Source organism: Pleurodeles waltl, chromosome 4_1 (assembly GCF_031143425.1).
Source record: "Pleurodeles waltl isolate 20211129_DDA chromosome 4_1, aPleWal1.hap1.20221129, whole genome shotgun sequence".
NCBI classification, from domain to species: Eukaryota; Metazoa; Chordata; class Amphibia; order Caudata; family Salamandridae; genus Pleurodeles; species Pleurodeles waltl.
The window spans coordinates 918,401,470-918,422,940 of NC_090442.1; the positions used below are offsets into that span (position 1 = coordinate 918,401,470).

At 46.1% G+C, this 21,471-nt stretch overlaps 1 protein-coding gene across 2 annotated transcripts in view; it reads left to right on the plus strand.

The window, feature by feature from the left end:
- The window catches only part of PSMC2 (proteasome 26S subunit, ATPase 2), a 117,783-nt gene that overhangs the window by 86,802 nt on the left and 9,510 nt on the right, over positions 1-21,471 (plus strand). For both annotated transcript variants that reach the window (XM_069229691.1, XM_069229690.1), the window contains exons 4-7: positions 1,945-2,044; positions 10,668-10,799; positions 20,636-20,708; positions 20,805-20,900. In XM_069229691.1, coding sequence (XP_069085792.1) covers positions 1,945-2,044; positions 10,668-10,799; positions 20,636-20,708; positions 20,805-20,900 — 401 coding nt within the window. The remainder of the gene's footprint in view (positions 1-1,944; positions 2,045-10,667; positions 10,800-20,635; positions 20,709-20,804; positions 20,901-21,471) is intronic.

Consider the following 21,471-nt stretch of genomic DNA (forward strand, 5'->3'; position numbering starts at 1 on the left):
AGAAGTCCATGAATATGGACCGCTTTGAACTCAAGACTATTTTTCTCACACTTCAGGCTTTATTACCTCGCATATAGAGATCTTCATTGCTGGTATGTACAGACAATATGATCAGCATGCATTACGTAAACAAGCAAGAGGTGCAAGGTTGCTGGCTTGCTCCCAGGAAGCACAGGAGTTATGGCACTGGCTGACAACATGAGCATGTAGCAGGAGCAAGCAATACTTTGGTGGACACGCTCAGCAGATAGCCAGAGAGCTGCCACAAATGGGAGCTGAACCAGGAGGAACTAAACACAAATATTCAACTTTGGATCAAACCACAATTAGACCTCCTCACCACGTATGAGAATCCCCCCCCCCCCCATCCCCATGATACTAATAGTCATCCTCAAGGTGAGAATGGAGAGGTGCCGATTGAATCTAATCGCTCCCAGTGTTCCAGGCAATACTGGTTCACGGACCTCCTGCTGTCGGAATCCAGGCCTGTTCATCTTCAGACCAAGCTCACCCTGCTGACAATGAACAAGGGCCAAGTTCTACATCCGATTACAGGCACTCCAGTTATATGCATGGCTCCTGAACACATTTAATTTAAAAAATGTATTATTCCTCTACAGTGGAAGGCTATGCTTGCAAGATCAAGGGCAGAATCAACTAACAAATCCTACAGATTGAAATGGAAACGGTCCTGTTTATGGTGTCAACAATCCTATCTGCATCTGCTGGAAGTGTCACCGGAGCAAAAATTGCCTTATCTTCTCTCTCTGTCTTATTCAGGTTTGGTGCATGCGTATGTGCAAATTCATCTTACAGTAATATCCAGATTTAGACGTTCATCATAAGCTCCATCCCTATGCCTCACAAGGATAGTGATACAATTCATGAGAGGACTTTTCCGAGTTTTCCTACCGGTCCAAGCTCCTCCACCAGAATGTCCTTAATGTTGTTCTTTCCCAGCTCATCCAACTGCCATTTGAACCAATTCGCAAGGCAGATTTAAAATTCCTTACCTGGAAGGTAGCTACGCTGTTGGTGCCGACATCTGCTAGAAGGGTGAGTGAGATTCAGACGTTCACAACCCAGAAGCAGTTTCTCCAGTTAACAGATGATAGTGTCATCTGCACAGTTGTACCGGGTGAGGTTGAATGATTTAATCAGTTTTGGTTATGAGCTTAGGTAGATGTTGAATGATAGAGAGGGGATATGATGGACTCCTGAGAGATAGCACGGTGTTGGGTTTGATGCTCTTGTCCACTGTGAGGTATGAAGCCAGACGGTTATTACACGTGTGTGACGATATTGATCATTCCCAACACTCTGTCCCCTTCTGCCCAGATTCCCGACCTCACACAAAAGTTTTGGAGAAGCTGCCATTTTTTGTTAAATGCAGAGATACTAATTAAGGTGTTGTACTTTTGAATCTTTGCTTTATGCCACCAGTAGGGCTTTAGGTATACCAGCATAATATATATTTTTTTTTACTATCCGGTCATCATTTATGTCCTATTAAATTCTGTTGAACATAAATCCACTTAGAGCTGTCATTTATGGGGACTAGTGTCCTGATAAACCTTAAGAAATGTGAAATGTTTTTCTTCTCACCGCTGACTATATAAAAGGTTTTTCAGCTCGAATGCAGCTATTCAAGATGACTTAGAGGCTCTTGACCTCGAAAACAATTAATAGTGGAGTATATGTTAACTGTAAATTGACTTTGATGATACAGCACTATTGAGAATCAGATATTACTTTTGTTACTCTGGCAGCTGTGAACGATTTCTATTCTATTTTTTGTAATTACATGTTTTAGAGGATAGGCAATTTGATTACGCCTCCTAAAAATGAACTTGGATACTTCCTTATGTTGGTATTTATTTGTGGGAACAAATGACTGTGTTCTTTCTTCACAGTACTCTCCTTACCTTGTTTTTCTGTTTTCAGGAATTAAGGAGTCTGACACTGGGTTGGCACCGCCGGCACTCTGGGATTTGGCTGCAGATAAGCAGACACTTCAAAGTGAACAGCCGTTGCAAGTTGCAAGGTGAGGAAATGAGTGATGTTCCGTGGTGCACCATGATCTCACCTCCACTGCCAATTTTCGCATCATTTGCACCCACTTCCTTATACTCAAATGCTTGCTTGCTCAATGTCTTCTTTTAGTAGGGTAAATGAAAATGAAGAAACCAATAACGAGGAAAATATATGTAAAGAGATATAACACATTACTGTGCTGAAAAATAAGCATTTGTTATTGTCATAAAAGGGATAAGGTTTGTTAATGAGTTTAAAGAAATGGTTAGAGTTAGAATAACGGTGTGGGATATTGTAAAAGGCAGGGCAAGATTGAGTTAGGTAGAATACAGGTTTATTTAGGGGTATTATGCAATTTCACTATTTTTCTATGTCTCATAATGGCATTGTTAAAAGAATGTTAAATGATATTTGGGTAATTAAAAAATCTTTAATAGGGGGCCCCTTATTACAGCATTGCTGCCTTCCATAATTTATCATATATAGATTTTCCATCCCTTTCTAGGTCTGGCATTAGCAATGACCTTTTAATTTTACTAAAGGCATATGTATAATATGCTTACTGATAGAAGCTTTCAGCTAGTCTTCTTCATCCATTCACTTATTCTTGTGTCATTCTCATTTTATTTATTTTCACTACAGAGTACAGCATGGGCAGTAGGTTAGCCTCCTTCAGCCACTGGCTAATTTAACTGAGAGTGACAGCATTCTTCTTTTTTACAAGGAGCACATCCACATACAGAGTAGTTACCTTGAATTACTATAGCAATATGTGCTTTTTGAGATCAAAAACAATATATATTCTTGTAGCCAATACTTTGTTTACCGGATTAGTTCCTAGCAGTTTCCCAAGCAATAAAGTTTTGCAAAAACGATTGCAAAACAAGTATTGACAAAGCCAAAATACTGGTGGTTCATGTTGAACCTCTTAGCTTTGCCAGTGCTTGGTATTTTTAGTTCTGGGGGTTAGGGAAGACAATTTGATTTTAATAAAAAAGTATTATTACACATATATAGGCTTCCACTCAGCTTTCTTTATTCATTTGTTGGTTGTTGTGATTCCTGCTCTTGTTTCGCCCACCACAGAATACAGCATGGCAGTGAGTCAGCTCATGTCAGCCATTGGCTAACAATTCTTTGAGTGAAGACATTCTATTCTTGCACAATATGTCCTTTCACACAAAAGTAGTCCCCTCACAGAGCTTCATAAAAACATTCCTAAACATTAGCAAAGTCAAAGGTCAGCAGCCAATGCCAGATGTAAGCTATTTAATTACTTTGTAAAGCACTTGCTTGTTATTTGACTTACTTTGTAGTGCTGCTGCAGTTGCACAGGACAAATCTACACTAATGACCAGTCCACAGTCCCATTTCTATGGGGGCCAAGTTACACATAACAGAAATTTCCTGGAGAGTAAATCAGGAGCGATCTTCACCAGAGTACATTGCACTTTGCAACTCCTTTTCTAGAGAGGCTGAGAGAGGGAGCTAGTACCACCTGTTCCACTGAACCAATGGAGTGCCTCTTGAAAAAGCAAGTTTTCATTTTTTTCTTGAATGATGCTAGGCTTGGAAGGTTCCTGAGATCTGGTTGCAATGAGTTCCATAGATGTGCTCCCAGCACCTTAATTGATCTACCTCAGAGTGATAATGGCATGAACAGGGCAGGACTGTATGAACTACTTTCAGGTGACATTGGATATCTTGAGATGTGTTTTAAATGCAGAGATGACATGGGTTTCTCTTCTATTATGAACTACTATTTTTTGTGATAAAAATTTACTCTGAAAATGTTTTTTTGTAAGGGAACATTGTCTTTTTTTTATGTACATTATAATCTGATTCCCTTGTAGGATTACTAGGTATGCCATTATATTAGATATGAACAGTGTCGAGCATAAGTGGCAAGGTGGCACGTTTAGTTCTGCTATGAGCTGTTTTTATTAAATAAAGAAGTGCTCACTAAAACGGTCCGCAGCATACACAAATATATGTTGAAAGCAGAGGAGAGACTGTGCAAAGAAGTGTTGAATATTGCTGATATCCCTTTGCGCTGTCCCTCAGTCCTCAAACCCACACTCGGCAAACTCCAGAGATTTGTACAGTAAGAATGAATGGGGCCAAGCTGTTACAAACAGTACGCTAGAGCTCTGCCATGTTCATCATCCTGTTACTGGTATGATGGGCATTTGTTGTTTGAAGATCAACTGCATAGTAAAGCTCGAACGAAAAGATTGTTAAAACCCTGGGAATACCAGTGTCCCTAGGGCGTTGGACCCCAGAGTATTTAGCTCACATTGTTGGTACTCCAGTTAACAGCCAATGTATGACAGGATGGAAAGTATGAACATGTAGATTTTTAGGGCACATTTCTTCATGTAACAAATGACATCTAATTAGATGTAGTCAAATTTCATTACTTTCATTGGCTTAATGGAGTTCCTGGATAAGGCCATACCCAGCAACTCACTTTGATTACAGTGCTCTCTTGTGTAAGGGAAGCTCACACTTCCAAACTGGTCTGAGGCAAAGAGAACCTCAGATGGTAAGCAATTCAGGATCAAAGATGTGAGACACACACAAACAGGAAACTTGTTGGAGTACCCAGAGTACCTGCCTTCAAGATGGCTGCCCTTCTGTGTGGTTTCTTGTGCCATGACTTAAAATCTTCCATCATCGCCTCAGACAGGCCTATCTGATGGTCTTACACTAGTACATGTATGGGTGGCCCCCAACGACATTCCAGTAACCCCTGCTTCCATGTGATCCACCATCATCTGGGGGGGCAGTAGTGACTGGAGGGCAAGGGTCCTAAAGAGTGGCCTCGCTGGTTTGCTGAGGCAGTGGTGACGAGCTGTGGTAGGCCCATCGCGGACAGCCCTGCTTCCCCTGCACTGCACCCAGGTGCAAAGTTACAGCTAGGTTGGCGGTGGGCTGCATGCTGCGGTGGACTTCACATTCACTTTGTTGCCTGGAGCCTTCGGGAGCCTGGCCCTGATAGGTAGATAGATAGAGTGGTGTGTTGGAACCCTGGAGCGCTCTTTGGTGACTGAAGCCTGGAGCGGCAAACTTGCCAGCGTTGTCCTTGACACCCTGCTGTTAATGTGAGGAAATGCATGTGGGCGGTTAGAAGCATTGAGCCAGCAGAGGTCACCCCATTTCATCATATGGAGAACGCCAGCGGTGAGGCCCTGTATCTGCACCTTCAACCAGTTATGGGCGCAGACACTTCTGACACACTTAGTTCAGGTCTCTGATTGATGGCAGGCCTTGAGTTGTGGCCCACCCCGCGCTGGTGAGACACCCTGAGGTGAAACCGAGCCAATATTTCCTGGACATCTCACCAAGACGGCATAGATTACTACACACTTTACACTGTGATGGCTGCTGGCTTTTTTTTACGTCCTTGGCAAGTCAGGCACTCATTTGCAGGGGGGAACATCAAGAGTGACTTTGCATCACTGACGAATACCTATAGTTATACCTCAGTCCCATTGGTGATGTGTGGTGCTCCGGTCTGCGTATTCCCATGCCCTGTTTGTCACTTCTGCGACCCTCCACCTAGATTCCACTGTGCTTGGACAGAACGTCTGGCGCGAGGCTGGACCAACCCATGTGGGATACATAAAACGGGGCACAGCCTAATTGCGAGACTCCCCCTCACCTAGATGGCATAGTCTGCAGCACATTATACATCCTGGTAACTGCTAATCGTGGCCCTTCTTTCACGTCCATAGAGGCTCCAGCACTACACTGGGGGAGGGTGCAGCACGGAGAGTGACTCCAAACCAGATATGGAGAAGCATGAATTTAAGCAGTCCAAAATTGCCTTTGATGCCAGATGGGCCTTCAGACAGTTGTCTCAGTCATAGAGCAAAGCAGCACAGTCGGGAGTGGGGCCAATAAAGTTTTGGGGCTTTAAGACTCTTCTGTTCACCATGCAAAAGAGTCTGCTTTCTATTGATACCAAACTGGACTTAATAACAGATAGGGTGAGCCAGGTTAAACACACCTTGGAAAAGCAAGATGGACGTTCACAGCAGTGGAAACGAGTATCTCAGCAATCGAGGATGACTCATTCCACAGGCGGGAGAAGCTTCTTAACAGTCCTCAATGTGATCAGGGCAAAAAATTAGGACCTAGGGCCTCGATCTCGCTGCAGCAATTTATGTTAGATTGGTATCTTGTATCCTGGTATCGACCTTTGTAGGCGATCTCATGATCTACTTTAAAAATACTCCTTATTGCACTCTTTTGGGTTCTCACTTCTGTTTGCTATTGAACAAGCGCACCCTTCCCAGGGGCCCAGACCACCTCCCATTGCTGCCCACTTCCCCATTATATCCCAGCTGCTGAACTTTAGAGATTGGGCTATAGTACTGTGTCTGGCACGAGAGCAACTATTCCTGACAAGGGATTCTCAGTATCACTTTACCCAGATTTTACAATGTCAGTACGAAAGGCTTCATGTGAGTACTTGCCGTTAAAATAGAAATTGTGCCAGGCGGGAATCAAGTATGCTATACTGTATCAAGTTCAGCTCAAGATCATCTATAAAAATAAGCCCCACATCTTCATGTCTGCGCAGAGGTCTAACCCTATCATAAAAAAAGATTCTAGTGATGGATACAACCCACACTCCAGCATCATGCCACTCATTGGATTCACATATGAGTGAAAATGACCAATTGTTAATGTCTCTACTATATTATCTTTGTCCTGGTGTAAGAAAGTACCCTCTTTTTGGCATGGTTACCCCCACTTTGTGCCTGCTATCAGCATGCTAAGACTTTTTTCACAGGGATCCTGCTAACCAGGACCCCAGTGATTGTGCTCTCTCTCTCCTCTAAATTTGTTACTTTTGCACCCTTTACACCCCACAATTGGCATACTGGTGTACCCATATAAGTATGTAGTATATGCTACCCAGGGCATTGGTACACCAGAGGTCTCCCATCGTCTGCAGCATGTATAATGCCACCCATAGGAGACCATGTAAAATGTGTTCCAGCCTGGGTGAAAAGGTGCATGCACTTATTCACTACTGGTCACTGTACCCGCTCAGTGTAAGTCACCCCTAAGGGAGGCCCTCCTAGCCCAGAGGGCAGGGTGCAAGTTCCTATGTGTGAGGGCACCCCTGCATGAGCAGAGGGGCTCCTACGAACTCTAGTTCCAATGCCCTGGACTTCGTAAGTGCGGGGAAGACATTTTACCCATGCACTGGCCACAACTCCATATGGTCCAACTACATAACGGTAACCCCGAACCTAGGCATGGTTGGTATCACACATGTCGAAATCATACCCCTATACTAATGCCAGTATTGGTGGCATGATTCCATGCACTCTGAGGACACCCCAGTATTGCTCCTTCCAGTCATCCAGGGTTTGTAGGCAGCCCACGCTGCTGCAGTCTCTTAGACAGGTTTCTGCCCTCCTGCTGCTTGACCAGCTCAAGCCAGGGGAAGGCAGAACAAAGGATTTCCTGTGGCAGAGGGAGGCAACACTCTCCTTTGGAAATAGGTGTTACGTGGCTTGGGAGGGGAAGCTTCCCCATGCCACCGGCTTGCTTTGAAGGGCACATTTGGTGCCCTCCTTGTATATAATCTGGTGTGCACCAGTCTAGGGACCTCTGTCCCTGCTCTGGTGCAAAAGCACACAAAAGAAAGAGGAGTGACCAGGGATGGTGCCTAAAGCTCCTCCAGGTGGCCACTCGATTATGCCATCTTGAATATAAGATGTTCAGAGGCCCCTGGGAGCATCTAGTTTGTCAGGACGGATGACTAATGTCAGTGACGCCGTCTGATAGGTGGTCTCCCTGCAGAGTGACCAATCTCCCTGTTGGGGCTATTTAGGGACTCCCTTCCGGTTGGGTCTCTAGATTTGGCGTGCAAGACTCCACTAGGACTCCTCTGCAACAACCTCTTCTGCTCCTGGCCACCGGAACCGCTGGTGGACTCTTTAGAAACCAAACAAGACTGCAACTCCTGAAAGGCCTTCGTCTTGCAGCATTGTTTCTCTGGCTTCTTCCAGCAATTGCAACATTTCCATGACTGTGCATCCTCTGGGGTCGGCAAGACTTCTGCTGCACCAACGAAACAAAAAGGAATCTCCCTTGGAGTGAAGGAGTCACTCCACTGCATCCGCAGGCAACTAAAACGACGACAGCCGGCTGCTGGTATCTTCTGTCATCTGGCTCCTGGAAGAATCTCCAACAGAGGAGGTGAGTATGAGTGGTCCCCTTAGTCCTCTCTACATGCTGTTCAACTTGGGAGACAGTGAGCCCTTGCCTCTCCTTGCAGGACAGTACCTCTGTGCACTGCGACTCTTGGAGCAGCCAAGTCTTGTTGACTCCTGCTCCAAGGGATCTTCAGGTAGCCCTGGCCTCCAGCACTTCATCCTTGCAAGGACGGTCTCTCCTTTGCTGCTCCAGCGATGTGGGACTCCTCCAAGTGTGCTGACTGGGCCTCACTGCAACTTGCTGTGCCTGCTGCCAGTGGGTTGGCTGTCGGGGCTGCAACTGCTTCTGCTGGCTCTCCCGACTGCCGAGGGTCAGCCTGGACTCCCCTCAAAGGGTCAAGTCCCCTGGACCTTGCTGGTCCTCTTCTACTCTGCAACTCTTTTTTTGCTTCAACTTGCATTTGCCAAGGCTTGTTGGTCGTCCTCCTGTCCACTGACCAACTGCGACCCGGCGACCCTTGTTAGTTCTTAGGAAGAGCAGGTACTTGCCTCTGCTGTCCTGGCCACTGGGGGTCACCTAGTTACTCACCTTTGGGTGTCCACGTTCTTACAACTCCCTTCTAACCACTCCATATTTTTGGGTGGGGGCCTTCACTTCACATTCCACTATTTTAGTATATGCTCCCCCCACCCCCAAAGTAGGGACTTAACTATTTTTCACTACTTTTTGCCATTGCTTGTTGTTTCTATATGCTAATTCCTATTAATCAGAGTGTGTGTGTGTGTGTGTGTGTATGTGTGTGTGTGTGTGTGCTTACCTCCATTCGGGGGACTGCCTATAAGTAATCTAGTTCAGTGTTATGATAATAAAGTACCTTTATTTTTGCAACACTCTGTGGCTCCTTTGAGGAGTGATAAGCTGCTGCGTAACTGCTGTGGTATTGCAAGTGCTTTACACTACTCCTAGATAAGTCCCTTTCACTTTTTTTCAAGAAGCTACTTAACTTTCAGGACATTACTTAGTTGTTAAAAGCATAGTTTGTAAAAGATTATGGTGACACCCTGCGTGAAGGAATAATGGGAACATATTATCCAAACTTTACTGTTGTGCTCAAACAGGAGCAACCTCCTTCAACAATAGGGTACCTTTACTTCACTTCAAATTTTTGCATCCTTTTTATAGCACACATGCGCCTTTGCATAGGAGAGGGTTGGTTTAGGATTCCACCTGTGTGAGCTGTCATGATCTGCATAATAACTTTATACTCCCTGCTTGGCTCTGTCCCACTACACAGGCATACTGGATGGAAATATCCAAGCATATGTCCTCTATGTTGGACCTAGATATACCTCCTTAACCATTGACTGGGCTCGTGGGGTACACTGCCTCTTCTCTGTGGGTATGCATCGTCTTGCATCTGTGGCCTTCTTGTTAGCTAAGAGGAGGAAGGCATGTGTATGGGGGCTCACCCACAATCAAAGGCTGATTAGTAAATCTGATCTGCCGTGATGAGCAGTTGAACCTCTATTATTCCATGCTACCTCCTACCAGCCGACCCAAATGTGTTTGGTCTCCACATCTTCCTACAAACCACAACGATTTTGGCTGGTGGTTGGCTCCTGTGACACACCTGTAGGAAAGTGGGATGAATCCCCCATGGAATGTGTGTGAGAAATGAGTGCTGACTCGCGGTCAGAGGTCCGTGAATGCCCTCATGGTCAGACTGTCTTAAATAGTGGCTGAAACCCATATCCATTGGCTCATTTGCCAGAGTAAGGGAGGACATTATCCATTATGTGCGTTGTCATTGCTTTTGAATCTGCTTCTTTTTTTGTCTGTAATGTTCATTGTTGATCAAACTACCGTAAATAAAGTAATACAAATATAGAGGAAACTTGGTGTTCCACTACCCTATCCTCCTGGCATAGACTTTGGTTGGTCGCACTGTGTTTACAAATACCTTAAAATCCTTAGTTTTTGTACACCCTACTCATGTTCAGACCCCTTAAGTCTGGAGCTTGCTGAAATTCCTGCCACATTCCCTTTATATCCAACTGCAATTCCCAAAAGACATTGGCTGTTAGTTTGGAATCCTTTTCTTTAGAACAACGTCTGATATTCTCCATCTCCTAGTTGTTTTTTAACCTATTGACAGCTTTTCCTCTATCCACATTTCTAGTTTGCTTTCCCTTATCAGCAGCACTGTGGATAACTGATAAGCATCTAGAGGGATAATGGATTTGCAACTTCAATCTTTTATCTGCCTCTAATCTCCTGATGCCTCTGTCCCTCCAGCTCCATGCAGCCTGGACAGCTCCCCTCTGTCCCCCGCCCTGCCCGAGACGTCTCTTCTTTTATTTGACTATTAAATTGCTTTTACATTAACAATGTGAAAAGATAATATTCGGCTACATTCTAATTTACTTGTTTAACTTTTTTTTTTCTTCTTTTAGATGTACAAAGATAATCAATGCCGACTCAGAAGATCCAAAGTATATCATCAATGTCAAACAGTTTGCCAAGTTTGTAGTGGATCTCAGTGATCAAGTAGCTCCCACAGACATTGAAGAAGGAATGCGAGTTGGGTAAGAATTGGATTGTAGAGGATTTGTGCTAAAAATGTAAAGACTGGATTAGTGACATACTGGAATAAACAACAGCCGAAGATGTCCGCATGCAGTTGACTCCTAGCTATGCTACACTGAATTGCATCTTAGCGGTTTGGCAAAAATCGGTGGTATCTTGAATAAGTCTCTCCTTTATCATGGAGGCATTCTGCTGCCGTGAATAATGCAGTTGTAAACTGGAGCTTCTGCTTTGAATGATGCTCTCTTTGCCTGTTTTCTATCTAAAGGTTTGTAACTTGAGCTTTGGGATACCTGGCCTCTCTCTAGCAATTGGTGGCAAATGTTTATGTAACTATCTGGGTACTTACATTGTTATTCTATCACAATACTTGCTGTTATGCATTCCTAATTATTTACTTCTATGTTTAAATAAATGCCAACATTTAAAATATGAGAGGTCAGTGTTGAATGAAGGCCAGACGTGCGCGAGATACCTTGTGGTGCATAGAGAATAGTAGGTCATTTTTGGCATTATTGGAATCGCAGTCAGACTCTGTGAATCGTTTGCAGAGCTCTAGCACCAGGAAAACGTACTTGCCCTTACTCAAAAATGTTGACAGGCTGAAGCACTATTTTGCATTGTAAAGGAGCAGCTATCCTTGCTCAGTCTGGATTTATGTATGTTTGATGAAAGGGAAGTGATTTGTGAACTTGGCATCCACATCCGATAGAGACTTCTGGCCACAAATAGCTTACCTTAGAATATTCCCCAGGCATTAGATTTGATCCAGAGATTTTAGAAAGCAGTACCCCTGCAAGCTAGTAGGTGGCATCGCTTAGCTCTGCGGGGCGACGTCTGCAATGAAAGTGACATGCGTGGTGCCCATAAAGGTGCCACCCCAGCACACTGACATCAGTTCTTTTTTTTTTTTTCTACGCCAGTGATCGCAGATCTGGAGAAGAACTACCCCTGGTCACTTTTTGACTGACCTCTTCCAACCTTTTGTCGAAGATTATTTTAGACTTTGTCTACTGGTGTGAAGGATGTCCACCAAATGGCAGGTTTTAAAACCATTCTGTGTCCGTCACTGACAGATGTCGATGACTGATCTGCATTTGGTTTGTCTCTGGTGTTTTGAGCGAGACCACAATGCCAAGACCTGCGAGGACTGCCGCGGTATGCATCCAAAGGCAGTGAGGCAGCGCACCTCGCCACCTAGCATCAGTCGACTCTGTGACATTCCAGCTCCCAGTCACCCGGAAGATCCTGAGATCGTTTGCGAAATGGTACCCGGCGATCGCCGTCTCACTTCAAGCTGTCTGAGAAGTCCCACAAGAAGACAAAGATGTTGAAGAGGTCTTTGACCTCATTACGCAAGTTTTTGGTTGAGTCGTGGGGACACCTCCAATCAAGACCTAGCAGTGTGGTGGAGGCTCCACCTGGGTTGTTTCTGCACCGTCCTGAATTTCCAGGAGCCGGAGTGACCCCGACCCAGCTTAAATAATTGTACCTCATTTTAGTGTGGCGCTACCTCTTTGGAGTGCCCACGGGCCAGGGAGGGGTCCCTGCTGCTCTTCTGGTGACAGGTTTGCCCTGGTCATCAGCCAGGTCACGAGGATCCATTGAAGGATCCGGAGCAGCACTGATTGAACGACCTTGCCCTTCCCTGACGTCTTACCGATGTCCCCCGGTGCCACCGGCGCCCAGTGGTGATGCTGCCCCCATCATCATACCCTACTCAGATATGGAGCTTAATGGGAGTCGTTCAATAACAGCTCCGGTGCTGACTGAGGGCAGAATCCACATATCAGAACAAGTGCCTTATTCTTATGACGGGCCTGGATTGGGTGGTGATTGGGAGGGATCAGTAGACCCTTATAGATACCATGCATTATAAGATCCCGGAAGTGACTGGTATGAGGATCTGGCAGATACCAGTGGACTTGTCATCTCCACAGACACTGGCCTGGTCTCTCCCTCTACCTTGGCTGTGGAGGAGGGTGCCTTATTCTAAGTGGTATTGCGGAGGACAGCTGAGGGTCCTGGTAGTTACACTACCCTCAGTGGCAGTCAAGACAAACGTCTTGACATAGGTACTCCAGCCGAACCAGTACTCCCAATTAATGAATTTCTTATCTGCGTCTTACTCGGAGTCTGGTTCAAGCCCTGCACAGGCTCTCCAGATCATAGGACAATTGTTTGCTGCCATCACGCCACCCCAGGGGACGCCAGTTTTCTCACACAGCACCCCACCCCAGAGAGCTTGGTGGAACAGGCCTCTACCTCAAAAATCAACTGCAGAGCATTCTCTTCCACTCCACCAGATAGGGAATCCAGAAGGCTGGATACCTTCAGTAAGAGGATGTTCTCTTCAGCCGACCATGCACTGCGTTAGGTAAACCCTGTGTGCCTCTTAGGCTGATACTCCCATAAAATATGGGACTCAGTTGTGCAAGTGCTGCCCATGGTCTCAGAGGAGGCCCGAGCCATACTCTCTCAAGCAATTGCTGATGGGATGGAAACAGCCAAGTAGATCACCAGATGTGGGTTAGACACAACATACGTGCTGACCAGAACGGTTTCATCGTCAGTGGCCCATAGACCGTAGCCTGGTTAAAAAAAATACTGGCTTTTCGGGAGCTGTCCAGGTCTTGCTCATCGACATGCCCTTTGATGGCTTCTGCCTGTTTGGAGAAAAGGCGGACTCAGCGCTGGAACGCCTGAAGGACAGACAGCAGGGCTACAGCCAGGTCCTTTCCATGGCCCCTTGCTGACCCCAGTCTGCCTTCTGCCTCTTTCGTGGCCACGTTTGGGACTTTTAACCATGTCTCTACACTCCCACTCACCACAGCCAGCAAGCTTCAAAATCCTTTTGTGACCAAGTATGCGGTTTACACAGACAACATGGGATAGGTAGCCAGAAGTCGACACAGTCCTCACCATCCCCCCTCCCACCACCACCCACCTCCCAGCAGCCTCTGCCTCTGCTTCTAAACCCCTTTAGTTTAGGGGGGGGGGGACGGCGAGGGGAAGCCATCACATGTACTATTAGAGGTCAGTGACATCCAACCATTGGGTTTTGCATCTTGTCCAGATGGGCTACTCCCTCCCCTTTGTGACCACCTATGCCACCTACTTAGAACAAGCTGACGGAGGATCACTTCTCCTTGCTCCTTCAGTGTAGGAGGCTGGCCTGGTATGTAGTCGGTACCATGGGTACTTACACCAGGGCCAGTTACCCCTTATTAGTGAAATGTAGTAGTGCTCTAGCAGCTTAGGCTGATAGAGGTAGCTATAGCAGAGCCGCTTAGGATGAACTAGGAGACATGCAAAGCTCCTGCAATACCACTTATAGTCACACAGTACTTATACACAAGTAAAGACAATACTCAGTGTTACCAAAAATAAAGGTAGTTTATTTGGGTGACCGTACCAAAAATATCTTAGAGGCAATACTCCTTCTGGAGGTAAGTATTATACACAATATATACACTAGACACCAAAATAAGGTAAGTAATTAGATATAGGATAGTGCAAAAAATAGGAAATGCTATAGAATGCAATGGGAGAAAATAGGTCTGCGGCAACACAAACCATATACTAAGAAAGTGTAATGCAAATCACAAATTCCCCCCTAGACAAGTGTACTGTGTGCAGAATCGCCGGGAGAGTAAGAATACAGTAACAGTAAGTCAATTACCCCACCCCAGAGCTCAGAAAAGCAGGAGTAAAGTACTGCAAGTTTCCTTAGGACACACTACGAGTTGTGATTAGAGTTATTCCAAGAACCAAGCAAGACTGCAAATAACAAATGGAGGTTTCCTGGACCTGAAGACCTTCAAAGGAAGGAGACCAAGTCCAGAAGTCGAAAGAAGTTCCAGGAAGGACAGGAGCCCCTGCCAACCCAGAAGAGGGTGCAAAAGAAGAGTCCCTGGTTGGATGAAGAATGCAGAAATGCACCCAAGGAAGTGTTCCTGCGTGATGCACTGGATGTCCCACGAAGAGAAGTTGGATGCAGGTGAATTTTGGCACTGGAATTCTCCAACAAGTCTTGGTTCCAGCAAAGTCGCGTTTTGCATCAAATTTGCGGTATCTGGACCCATGAGAGACCTGGGGGCCTCAACGCTGTGTGAGGAGGAAGAGGGGGCTCTCAGCACTTCATAGAACCCTCAGGACACCAGATAGCACCCACGGGAGTCCCAGGACACTGGGCTAAAGGAGGTGCAAAATGCGGTTGGTGCAGCACTACAAAGGAAGGTCCCACGCCGCCGGAGAACAACTCAGTGAGTTGAGCGTCGCAGTATAGAGTGCTGGGGACCTGGGCCAGGCTGAGCACATAGGAATTTTGCAAATAGTCCACAGAGGCCTCAGGAGGTGAAGAAGATGATGTGCACAGGGGTACTGTTGTTCTCGGGGAAGGCAAGGTCTTACCTTCTCCTAATTGGGACAGCAGGACTTCAGGACTTCAGGACTGTCTGTGTCGATGGGGTCCACCCTCTGTGTTCCAAGGAGCACGCTTGTCGCCAGGAGAGGAGTCCAAGAGAACCAGTCGTCGACTTAGACTGTGCCTGCGTGAGCAGGGAAGTGACTACGCCACTTCACTGGAGATTTCTGCAGTCCTTCTGGTGCAGGTTGACGACCGGGAGTCCCCAGAGTGTGCACACCGTGGAAACTGTCGCAGTTGCTGGCTGGAGCTGAAGTTGCAGAGGAAAACTAGCCCTTCTGGATACTTTGTTGCTGTTACAGCAGTTCCTGGAGCAGTATGCCGTTGAACCGAGGCCAGAGGATGAAGTAGTAATTGCAGAGGATTCCTGCTGGAAACTTGCAAGTAGAATCTGAAAAGAACCCACAGGGGAGACCCTAAATAGCCCTGAGAGGGGATTGGCTACCTTATCAGGCATGGACCTATCAGGAGGGGTCTCCTACGTCACCTGCTGGCACTGGCCACTTAGAGGCCTCCAGAGTGTCCCCACACCTTGGAAAACGAGATGGCTGAAGTCTGGGACACACTGGAGGAGCTCTGGGCACCACCCCTGGGGTGGTGATGGACAGGGGAGTGGTCACTCCCCTTTCATTTGTCCACTTTCGCGTCAGAGCTGGGACTGTGGGGGGTGGGGGGGTCCCTGAACCAGTGTAGACTGGCTTATGCATGCAGGGCACTATCTGTGCCCTTCAAAGCATTTCCAGAGGCTGGGGGAGGCTACTCCTCCCCAGCCTGTAACATCTATTTCTAAATGGAGAGGGTGAACACCCTGCTCCCAAAGGAAATGCTTTGTTCTGCCTTCCTGGGACTGCGCTGCTCAGACCCCAGGAGGGCAGAACCCTGTCTGTGAGGTGGCAGCAGCTGTAGCTGCATTGCAAGCCTCAGAGAGCTGGTTTGGCAGTACTGGGGGTCCATGGTGGAGCCCCCAGGATGCATAGAATTGGCTCCCCAATACTAGATTTGGAATGGGAGGGACAATTCCATAATCTTAGTCAACTTACATGGCCATATTCGGAGTTACCATTGTGAACTACATATAGGTATTGACCTATAGGTAGTGCATGCGTGTAATGGCGTCCCCGCACTCACAAAGTCCCGGGAATTGGCCCTGAACTATGTGGGGGCACCTTTGGTAGTGCAATGGTGCCCTCACACTTAGTAACTTTGCACGTAGTCTTCATTAAATGAAGGTTAGACATAAAGGTGACTTATAAGTTACTTAAGTGCAGTGAAAATGGCTGTGAAATAGTGTGTGCACTATTTCAAGCAGGCTGCAATGGCAGTCCTGTGAAAGGGTTTGTCTGAGCTCTTTACGGGTGGTAAAAGAAATGCTGCAGCCCATAAGGATCTCCTGGAACCCCAATGCCCTGGGTACCTAGGTACCATATACTAGGGACTTATAGGGGGGCCCAGTGTGCCAATTGAAATTGGTAAATGAAGTCACTAGCCTATAGTGACAAATTTAAGAGAGAGCATAAGGACTGAGGTTCTGGTTAGCAGAGCCTCAGTGACACAGGTAAGCACTAATGACAACACACACATTAGGCCACAAACTATGAGCACTGCTAGCAGGATCCCAATGAGACAAGCAAAACACACTGTCATATAGGATTTTATCTATGAGCACTGGGGTCCTGGCTAGCAGGATCCCAGTGACACAATAAAAACACACTGACACACACTCACAAACAGGCCAAAAGTGGGGGTAACCATGCTAGAAAGAGGCTACTTTCTCACAGTCAGGAACTGTGTTAGCTGTCTTGGCCAATGGAGCTACAGAGAAGGTGGCAGCATCAGATGTAGGGTGTGGTTGCTATTCGCACTACTTTCTGGTGCCCAAGAATGAGCGAGGCCTTCGTTCCATTCTAGATCTGTGCCTTCTAAATCTCCTCCTGAAAAGGGAGACATTCAAGATGCTCGCCAAGTCCTTCCTGCCCCGGACCCAGAAGACTCTATAATATAGCTGGACTTTCAGTACCAATATTTTGACATCGCTGTCCTGCCTGCCCACAGGCATTACCAGTGGTTCACAGTCAGCCAAAAGCACTTTTAGTTTTCTGAGCTCCCCTTTGGCCTTTGGTCGCCGCTCACCTCCGGAGGTTAGGGTGTTCCAGTCATCTCCGAATTTGACGATTGGCTGTTGAAGGCAGGCTTGCCACAGGCAGTAATCTCCCACCCCCAGACTACAGCGAACCTTCTGCATTTGCTGGGGTCACTATCAACGTGCCAAAGGCACACCTGACTCCCTCTTAGACGCTCCCTTTCATCTGAGCTGTTCTGGACATGGTGCTGTTTCAGGCTTATCCTCCTGATTGGCGAGTCCAGGATATTCAGGATATTATATTGATGTTTCAGCCTCTGTCCTGGATTTCCGTGAAACTGGCTCTGAGGTTGCAGGACCTCATGGCCTTCTGCATCCTGCTTGTGACATATGGCATAGGAACGCTGTGCAGTGGGACCTTAAGTTCCATTGGGTACAGCATCAGGATAATCTCTCCAACATGGTCCAAATCTTGAAGGGAACTGCAGAAGACCTGCTCTGGTGCCTAACGAACTGAGATTCGGTCAGTGACAGACCCCTCTTTCTTCCCCATCCATAACTGATTGTAGTGACAGATGAATTTGTGCTGGGGTGGCCTTCTGAAAGAGGAAGTGGAGATCAGAGGACTCTGGTCTCTGGCAGAATTTGGGCTCCACATCAAACCGTTGGCGATTCAAGTGATCCGATTGGCATTGAAAACCTTTCTTCCTTTGATCAGGGGAAGGCTGGTACAGGTGTTCACAGACAACAACCAGCCATGTGGTATTCCAACAAACAGGGCTGTGTGGGGTCATGGACCCTTTGTCTAGAGGCTTTGCGCCTCTGGACTTGGCTGGAATACTAGGTTAACACCTGGCGGGCTCTCTGAATGCCAGAGTGGACAAACTCAGCCTTCCTTCCAGCAGATCATGAATGGCGTTTCCATCTGGGTGGCGAAAGATCTCTTCCAAGAGTGGGGAGACCCTTGGTTAAATCAGTTCGCCTCTGCAGAGAAAGCGCAATGTCAGCAGTTTTGCACGCTGGAGTTTCCAAGGTTGCTCTCGCTCTGAGATGCTTTTCGTCTCAAGCAGATTTCCGGCCTCCTGTACGACTTTCTGCTAATACTACTCCTGCCCAGAGTTCTCAAAAAGATCAGGAATGACTGGGCCTAAGTTATTCTTTTGGCTCCAGATTGGGCACAGAGAGCCTGGTAACATGAGCTGTTTAGCATAAACACTGGTCCTCCGATCATGCTGCCTCTTCGGGAGGATCTTCTGTCACAGCAGGGCGGGGTTCTGCACCCGAACCTGAAAACACCTAGCCTTCATACATGGAGATTGAACAGAGACAGTTGACTGCTTTCACCCTTCTGCCCGAAGTCTGCAATGTTATCTTAGCAGCAGGTGTTCTTCCATAAAGATGGTATACGTCTGTCTTTGGAGCTAGTTCGTGACATGGTGCACAGATAAACATGTTGGCCGTCTATCTGAACCCCTTTCCCAAGTTCTGTATATTCTTACCTTAGCACAGTTCTGCTTTGACTTTGCTGAATAGATCTCTTTTCCCCCATCTCTGCATTTATGTGGTTGCCAGGTCAACCATCCCTTTTCAAATCCCCTATTGTACATACGTTTCTGAAAGGTGTTCAATATATGTTCCCACCTGCACCTTTCGTTATGTCACAATGGGACCTCAACCTAGATCTCACACTTTTGATGTGTGCTCCCTATGAGCACTACACAACTGCTTTTCACCATAAAACTGACCTTACTAGTAGCAATAACATCTCCCTTGCGAGTAGGTGAGTTACAGGCATTGTTGGCACATTATCCGTAGGTCAACATGTACCCAGACAGGCTGGTCCTTTGGGCTAGAGCATATTATTATTATTTTTTTTATTTTTTTTTTTTATGAAAGTGGTAACCTTTTTTTCATGTAGGACTATCCAACACTCTACCTACCATTCATGCTTTGCCTCACCCCACTAAAGAAGAGGAAAGACTTCATCAACTGGACCCAGAAAGAGCATTGTCATTCTACCTTGACTACACAACAGACGCCCGGGTGGACGATCTACTCTTCATGGGGTACGTCGGAGCAAAGAAAGGGAATGAGGTGCAGAAACGGACCATCTCATGATCGATAGTGCTTTGCATCAAGATCTGCTACGCATTGACCAAAAGGCAACATAGTGAAGGCTTACAGGCTCATTCCATCAGAGCCAAGGCTGCGACCAATGCGTTAGCTTGTGGAATTTCTGTCCTGGATATCTGTCGGGCAGCAACGTGGGCTTCCCTGCATATGTTTACAAAGCAGTACCCTCTGGACAGTCGGTCCGGCGTGATCGTCATTTTCCCTGTTCGCTCCTACAGGACTTATTAGTTTAATCCGTACCACAGTCCCCACCTCTGGGGAGGTACTGCTTGGGTATCTTTTCTAAGATAAGGAACCTGTAGCTAAAGTCTTGATCAGGTGAACAAGTTACTCACCTTCAATAATGCCTTATCTAGTAGAGACACTATCTAGCTGTTGATTCCTTACCAAACCACCAATCCTCCCCGCTCTGCAAACAGGTTTTATAGTAAACGGTTGTTCCTTTTTTAAGGGCCCTAACTTAGTGCAACAGTGATTAGTGTTCTTTTGGTGTGAAAAGTAAACAAATGAAACTGACGTCAGCGCGCAGAGGTGACGCCTGTCTAGGCACTGTGCACGTCCCTTCCACCACACACAGAGCCGAACACCACCACCTACCGAAGCAAAGTTTCTGGATCCAGTCTGAATCCTAGGAAATATTCTAAGATAAGGAATCTGCAGCTAGATAGTCTTTACCAGATAAGGCATTACTAAAGGGTAAGTAACGTGTTCTTCACTGGTACTGCCACATTTAACTTTGGTGCCTAGAGGCCTCTTGTCAGGCTGAAGAACCTGATTGTTACTTATCTGAGGCTTAACACTTCCCAAGATATCTTACTGTCTTCCCCGTCTTTCTTTGCCATGTCTACTGTACACCATGTCAACTCTCACGGATTCTAAAGAAGAGCCTCTGTACCACGTTCCCCCTAAAATGCATTCTTGGGGAGGTAGTTGGTCTTTGAAAAAGATTTGATAAATAAAAGTTTGTTTTGAAAACGTACGACTTACAGCTACCCACATTCTCAATAGTTAATAGCCTTGTTCAGGGAATGCAACTATTGCTTTTATTTCCTCCAGGATTTTCATACTGGATCCCTTTTGGCCACAATAAGTATTAATTTGGAAATTGTACCTTTTGAGTCTGAGCTTCAGTACGCTAAAATAGTTTCATCTTAAGGGAAAACCATTTCCTTACCTTGTTTTCTTTTGTATTTTAGTGTAGATAGAAATAAGTATCAGATCCACATACCGCTTCCTCCGAAGATTGACCCAACCGTCACAATGATGCAGGTAAGTGCCTGTAGCTTCTTCTTGTGTCAGAACAGTGAAAGGAACGCTTTAGTTCAGTTTTGCATTTGATGAAATATGTCTTTTGTTTTCACAAAGGTGGAGGAGAAGCCTGATGTCACTTACAGCGATGTTGGGGGATGCAAAGAACAGATAGAGAAACTCAGGGAGGTTGTCGAAACTCCTCTGCTTCATGTAAGTTACATGTTCAGTCCACAATGTTTACTTTCCAACATATAAAGGACGGACTGAGTGGTAGTGAAAAATGTTTTGCGGTCTCCAGTATTGGAGCTACAGTATCTTCAGTAGTCTGCTGTGTTAACCTGTTCTAGATTGGCATGCTTTGCATCTGCCCTCCATTTAGTGGTTGGACTAGGAAAAGCGTTTGGATTACTTGAATAAAATGTTTTAGATGTCGACAAAAAGTGGGTGCAGCATGATTCATGATGACATGGATCAGAAACCAAGAATGCCCTACATAGTGGACAATATCATTAGATTAATTTTCGGCTGTGGATTCAGAAGTGTATGTGCTTTCTGGACTAAAGAAACAAATCTGTGACATTACTGCACAATAACTGTACACATTACAGAGTGCTGGGGAAACGGACTTTGAAGATGTTATCTTCTGTGTGGGACTACTTATTCTCATTGGCCTCGTTATGATTTGTACTGAATCCACCTGCGATCAGTGCCTGCGCAAAATGCCTTATTCAAGTTAACTATAAACTTTTGCAAACCTAACCGCTAGATCATGGGATGATGC